The following is a 7,438-nucleotide window of genomic DNA, read 5'->3' as shown; positions in this document are numbered from 1 at the left end:
CAACTCAACGAGGAGTGCAAAACGGCAAGTCCAGCAGCAGCATAAACCATATCCTTAGCTAATACCATTCTCTTCAACTGATATCAAGAACAGCTGAGTGCACTGGATCCAGCAAAGGCTATAGGGTCAGACAAGATTACTGCTGTACCTCTTTAGAGCAGCAGCCTAGAGCTAGCTACACCTCTATCCTGGGCAGTTAGGATATAGTTCTGGTACTGAGTATTTACTGAACAATGTGGAAATTTATCCACATGTGCTCTGCCCACAAAACATAGTATAGATTACTCCATACAATCAGTTAAATCTCAAGTCAGCAGAGGGGCAATTCAAGGTGCCTTTGACAGTGTACAAAGCAGCCCTAACTCACTGATAACCTATAGTGAATAGCCCTCACCAATGCTCAATTGGGTTTCATTGAGTCATTTCAGCCTCGTCAAATATGGATTAAAGAGGTGAATTCCAGGGGTGTGTGAGAATGTTTGATCACCTTTTGGCTGAATGTGGTCATGCTCTATGCAATGACTCATATCCACTGTTTGGAGTCAAACCTCACTCAAAAGAAAAATGCCTGCAATTCCATGGGCTCTTATTTTGTTAAGCAGCCTTATGTGTGGCACATGGTCAAAGGCCTTCTGAAAATCCCAAATAAACAGCATCCACTAACTCTCCTTGGTCTATCCTGCCTGTTATTTCCTCAAAGAATACCCACAGATTTATCAGGCAATATTTCCCCTGTAGTAAACCATGCTGACTTTGGCCTATTTTATCATGTGCCTCAGATTACCCTGAAATCTCATTCTTAATATTAGACTCTAACACCTTTTCAACCACTGACTGGCCTGATCAAATCAAACCTCGCTCATTACATAACACCTCATCCAGAACTGCCATTCCTCTAGTGGGCTCAACTACATCCTTCTCTAAAAAGATTCCTATTGAAATCCCTCATGAATATTGCAAAATTGCCCCTTTTTACATGCCTGTTCTGTCTCACATTATAATTTATAGCTCATATTCTGGCTACTATCCAGAGGCATGTATATCTCCTATCAAGATCTTCTTACCCTTGCAGTTTCTTAACTCTTATCTGCAAGGATTCTACATCTCCCAATCCTATATCACCTCTTTCTAAGGATTTGATTTTTTTTAAAGCAATGCAGCCCCTCTGCCTGTCTGTCCTTTCAATATAATGTGTATCCTTGGATGTTGGGCTTACAATTATGATCTTCTTTCAGCCATGACTCAGAGATGCACACATCATACCCATCAATCTCTTAACTGCGCTGCTAGATCATCTACCTTATTCCACATACTGAGTGTATTCAAGTACAATACCTTCAGTCCTGTATGCATCACCCTTTTTGATTTTTCACCCTTGACACTTTAACTCCTCTTACTGCAATATTGTGCTAATTATCTGCCAGTCCTTCCTCAGTTTCACTGCATCTACTTGCATACCAACTGCCCTATCCTTAGCCCTATCACTGTGATTCCCATTCCACTGCCAAAATTAGTTTAAACCCTCCCCAACATCACTAGCAAACCTGCCCACAAGAATATTGATCCCCCCCCCCCACCTTTATGTTCAGGTGTAATTCATCATATCTTCCCCAGAAGAGATCTGATTAATCCAGAACTCCGAAACCCTGTCCCCTGCACCAATTTCTCAGCCATGCATTCATCTGCCAAATCATCTTATTCTTACCCTCAATGGCAGATGGTACTGGCAGCAATCCAGAAATTATTACCCTGTAGGTTCTACTTTAAAGCTTTTTGAGTGACTCTCTATATACTCTCTCCAGGACCTCCTCCCTTTTCCTATGTCTTTGGTACCAATGTGTACTTTCCACTGTTCACCCTCCCCGATAGAATGCCGTGGACCCAATCCAAGACATCATGTCCCGGCACCTGGGAGCCAACATACCAACCGAGTATCTCTGTCATGACCACAGAATCTGCTTTCTGCTCCTCTAATTATGGAATCCCCTATCACTTCTGCACTCCTCTTATCCCCCTTCTTTCCTCTTGAGACTCAGTGCCAGTGACTGGCCACAGGTAGGCCCCCCCAATCCGCCCCCACCAGTGGTAGACATTGAGGGGAATAGCCACAGGGGTACTCTGCACTGGCTGCCTATTCCCTTTATTTCTACTGACAGTAACCCAGGGACCTGCCTCCTGAAATTTAGGGGTGACCACCTCCCTGTTGCTCCTATCCATCACCATCCCATTCTCCAATATGAGCTGAAGGTCATCAGGCTGCAGCATTGGATCCTTAACGTGGACTCTGAGGAGCTGCAGCTTGATGCACCATGCAGATATAATTACCAGGGAGTCTGCAGGTCTTTCAAATTTCCCACATTTTACAAAACGAACATAGAAAATAGAACCTTTGGGTCTATTCTCAGCACACTAGCTAGGTACAAACATTAAAAAAAACACTTACTAGAAACTTGCTCACTAGAACTTTCACCTGTGCTTACCCAAGCCTATTAAGCCAAATCTGAGTCACTCCTACAGTGGCCGCTCCACTCACACCTTTCTTTTTATTGCCCCATGCTGATTGCCACTTGCCGAGAAAAAAGTCCAAAGTCGATGAGCCATCACTGATATGCCCCACTATTAACATTCTAGACATAACCATTGAATTAATTCAACCAGTCCGATAAATACTGTGGCTGCACATAGTGGTGAGATGGTTGATATCCTTTCCTGGGCCACTCATCTCTATATCTCCAGGGGTTTCCTACCAGCCACACGGCCGGTTAGCACGTAATGGAATACCCTTGAGAAGACAAAGCAGCCTTCCTGCTTGACATTCAATCGTTCACACCCTCCACCAGCTGAACACATTATCGGCACTGGGTACCTTCAATAAAACACTCACGGGCTACAAGCAATCCCCACATTACAGCAGGTTGGGGAATGAAAATTCTCTTATGTGATTCATAGGTCACTATCAAAGAAAAATCTAGGCTACCAAACAGAAAAAGAAATCACTTCTGACATATATGTGAAAAAAGTAAACCAAATAAAAATTGCAACACAGGCTGCTTTCGAAGAATGCAACCTCCCCCCCCCCCCCCCACACCCCCACCAATAACACAGCAGTTATCTGGGCTCTGACAACACTTTCCAAACTGCAATCATTGCCACCATGGAGAACAACAGCAGACACACAAGCACACCACTGATTATTTGTCCTTCCCTGTCACTTACCCATCTTGACTATGAAAGGTATCAACAATGAGTCTGAACTGTAGATCTTCCTACCCAACATAAGAGTATCTTCAACTGAAGGACATCAGTAGTTCAAGAAAAAGATTTGCCACCATCTTCATTATTCTGTTCATTTTCATTTACCCATTTACAGTCAATCACCTTCACATCCTGTTCTCTACCAGTACTTTGCACATCTGACTTGGTTGCCTCCTACACTCATCCACAGTGCCTACAGCAACACTACCTGAAAACACACGTGTTTCTATGTATTTCATTCAGCCCCACCTACCATCTTCAGCAGCTCCTTCATTGATCTGGTGTTAAATGAACACAACAGCCAACAAAAGCTAATATTTCTGATCCCAATCACCGCTCTTCAGCACATGACTCCATCCCCAACAAGTGTTTCAGATTGCACCATAATGTTCTAATTTCAGTGTCAACATTTAACCTGATTCTTTTCAAACCACTTATTTGCATTGACAGAAGGATTAAAATAGCTGACCTCAAAGTTCACTGATTTCCTAGGTACTTTAACCAAGCAACTTTCTTTAACCGGTATCACAAAGCCAAGCTACCTATTTTAGGACACATTAGATTCTAAATAACTCAGATACAGATTGTGGTATGGTTTAAATCTGTTAATGAACAACAGGACAGACTCTTGGTCTGTAAAGAATCTATTGTTCTCTTGGTAATATCAGCGGTAATGCAGTTGGCCACCGATAATGATAAAAGGAGTAGTGGGAAAACAAATCATTAAATCCTTTCTCCCTCCCTCTGACACCCGCACCCTACCCATGCAGAATAATTTCATCAGGTAACTTTGGGACAGTTAATTATATTGCAGTGGGTCTGGTGTCACATTTGGCCCATGCAAGGCAAGGATGGCAGATTTTATCCCCTGAAGGACATTAATGAATCAGATTGATATTCCTCATTATTCTAGTCTCCCTCTACCCAGATTTTATTTAATTCAATTTAACTTTCCAGTTGTGTTGCAATTTGGATTCATGGCTACAAGTTCTGTAACCACAGTGGCACTGTAGCCCTGATTTAATGTTGTTTTGTTATGTGCAGGCCTTCACTGTCTACACAGAGCCACTAAGATGCTACATGGGAAATGCCAAATGGTGTTAATGAAAGGATTTACTAGTTGCTTTCTGTGTGCAAGATCTGTGCAAAGCAGATGCAAAAGAGTGCTAGTGAAAATTAATGAACACCCTAAGGAACAATGATTAGGAAATAAATAACTCTTCAAATAGAGAAGAGTTGATTAAACCATAGTAGACAAACTACATTTTGCTTATGGAAAATATGCAAACAGTTTGGCAGAATTATTTCTTACATCTTATTTTATAGATGTAGGAAACAATCAGGACATTAAATTAAGGGCATTTAAAGAGAGCAAATCCAAATTGACGTACAATCATTCTGAATATACAGTACTAGAGATTTCAAATTTTCTCAATTTTTGGAGGTTTGCTTTAATCTTTAACAAACTGGAATAATTGTACAAATTTTTAGCTTGTATCCAATAAATGACTAATGGCATTTAATATTACATTAAGTACTGCAACAAGCTCATTTTCAGTCAATATTTGTGCATGAATTAAATACTGAAATATCATTTGAAAATATTTATTTCTTTTCCACACTGGAAAACAGGACATACAGTAAATACAGCAATATAATTTGCCAATTTAAATTCCACCTTCTTTAAAACTTGCAATATTCAAGATCAATGTACAACATGACATTTAGTATTGTTTCAAAGTGAAATGTACAAAGTAAATGTTCTTACCTTTAAGGATCATTAACGACATTCAGAAAAGTTGTTATATTTTTTATGGATATTTTACATAATCAGTAACATTAAGTCCTAATTATTAATATTTTGTGCAGAAACAATTTGAATAAACATTTACTCAAAGGTAACATTTACTTACAACATTTTTAATTGGCAATGTCATTTCAATTGAAATGCAACACGATGTATTATTTCTGTTTGTGAAACCATGCATCATCCTACCACACTAACTGTGTCTGTTGAAGCCCCAGGTGGTAGTTATTCTTTCTGTGGAACTGAGACTCGCCAAGCAGGAAAGTCAAAATCAGTACCCAATGCCAGCTAGCTTAGCTAATTTAAGACAGGATAGTCGGCAACTTAATAAACAGCCTCCTTTCAGCATTCCAATATATAAATGTACAATGCAAAACTAAGAGAAACAAGGAGACTCTTGGCGTAAATCCAGATCTATCTCCCATGACTATAGAAGAATTAACATTAAGTGAAGGTGACTTTTTTTATTTTAAAGGCATAAGAAGGATGTTATTTTTGAAAATCTTAGTTTAAATTGTGGGCAAATGGAAATATTTCATATTATTTTGCAAACACACAGTCAAAACAACAAGCAATGAGCCACAATGTGATGAACTATTCCAAGCATTAATAAAGCTATACATTTTAATAAAAATAATCAAGAGGTTTAATACATGTAAAGGGACATAAACAATCCCTTTGACGCAGTGGATATGATTAAGGTGACAAGTTTCCTGATCTTGATGGAACAGCAGTAGGGGACAGTTGTCCAAAGAAACGCACAATTACTATGATTCACCCTGCAGGTTTTCATTTGCAGACTCCTAGTGGAAGTGTGCATGCTGAGTGTAGAGGTGGTCTTCACTGTCCATTGAAAACTGATGGATGGCCAATTGTGCCAAAGCAATGCCACCTCTGTGAATTGAAACAGATGAGGACCGTCAGTGCTCCTGGAAGGGAGCAGACAGTGGAAAGTAGAGAGAAATAAACCCAAGTATTTATCTTCACAGCATGGCACAAATACAAAATTAAATATTCTCTTTGGAGTGTCTTAAATACATTTTCCTATTGGTGTAATTATAATGAACACTGATCCAGGAAAGCGTATTAACATATCTTCACATTTCCTTTGTTCACAATATATTTTCTCCATTTGCCGACATTTACCCTTGGAGTATTAGGCAATTAAGGTACTTGGTCTCTTGATCGCCAGGTCTGAAAGCTAAAATATGCATTGCCAGAGTAACATAGAGTGACCACGAAAGCAAAAACCTGCAAGAAAAAAGGGAAGAAAAACCTTTTAATTATCTTCATCTGATTAAGACGAAAGAACTTTATTCATTTACCTTGTTGTATTCTAGGCTCAGCATTCTAATTTAGACAATAGACAATGAGTGTAGAAGTAGACCATTCGGCCCTTCGAGCCTGCACCGCCATTCTGAGATCATGGCTGATCATCTACTATCAATACCCATATCCCTTGATACCCATATCCCTTGATATCCCCATATCCCTTGATTCCCCTATCCATAAGATACCTATCTAGCTCCTTCTTGAAAGCATCCAGAGAATTGGCCTCCACTGCCTTCCGAGGCAGTGCATTCCACACCCCCACAACTCTCTGGGAGAAGAAGCTTTTCCTTAACTCTGTCCTAAATGACCTACCCCTTATTCTTAAACCATGTCCTCTGGTACTGGACTCTCCCAGCATCTGAAACATATTACCTGCCTCTATCTTGTCCAATCCCTTAATAATCTTATATGTTGCAATCAGATCCCCTCTCAATCTCCTTAATTCCAGTGTGTACAAGCCCAGTCTCTCTAACCTCTCTGCGTAAGACAGTCCAGACATCCCAGGAATTAACCCTGTGAATCTACGCTGCACTTCCTCTACAGCCAGGATGTCCTTCCTTAACCCTGGAGACCAAAACTGTACACAACACTCCAGGTGTGGTCTCATCAGGGCTCTGTACAAATGCAAAAGGATTTCCTTGTTCTTGTACTCAATTCCTTTTGTAATAAAGGCCAACATTCCATTAGCCTTCTTCACTGCCTGCTGCACCTGCTCATTCACCTTCAGTGACTGATGAACAAGCACTCCTAGATCTCTTTGTATTTCTCCCTTACCTAACTCTACACCGTTCAGATAGTAATCTGCCTTCCTGTTCTTACTCCCAAAGTAGATAACCTCACACTTATTCACATTAAACGTCATCTGCCAAGTATCTGCCCACTCGCCTAGCCTATCCAAGTCACCCTGAATTCTCCTAACATCCTCATCACATGTCACACTGCCACCCAGCTTAGTATCATCAGCAAACTTGCTGATGTTATTCTCAATGCCTTCATCTAAATCATTGATGTAAATTGTAAACAGCGGTGGTCCCAATACCGAGC

The 7,438-nt window shown here is 40.4% G+C and overlaps 1 protein-coding gene across 1 annotated transcript in view; it reads right to left on the bottom strand.

Annotated features, from left to right (window-relative positions):
• Window positions 1-4,750: 4,750 nt before the first annotated feature.
• The window catches only part of LOC132395537 (CKLF-like MARVEL transmembrane domain-containing protein 8), a 58,576-nt gene continuing 55,888 nt past the window's right edge, over window positions 4,751-7,438 (bottom strand). Inside the window, exon 4 of the mRNA XM_059972303.1 lies at window positions 4,751-6,313. Coding sequence (XP_059828286.1) covers window positions 6,227-6,313 — 87 coding nt within the window. The 3' untranslated portion in view covers window positions 4,751-6,226. The remainder of the gene's footprint in view (window positions 6,314-7,438) is intronic.

The sequence above is a fragment of the Hypanus sabinus genome, chromosome 6 (genome assembly GCF_030144855.1).
Source record: "Hypanus sabinus isolate sHypSab1 chromosome 6, sHypSab1.hap1, whole genome shotgun sequence".
Taxonomy (NCBI): domain Eukaryota; kingdom Metazoa; phylum Chordata; class Chondrichthyes; order Myliobatiformes; family Dasyatidae; genus Hypanus; species Hypanus sabinus.
The sequence above is the reverse complement of the archived record's forward strand: the minus strand, read 5'-3'. Positions and strand labels throughout refer to the sequence as shown.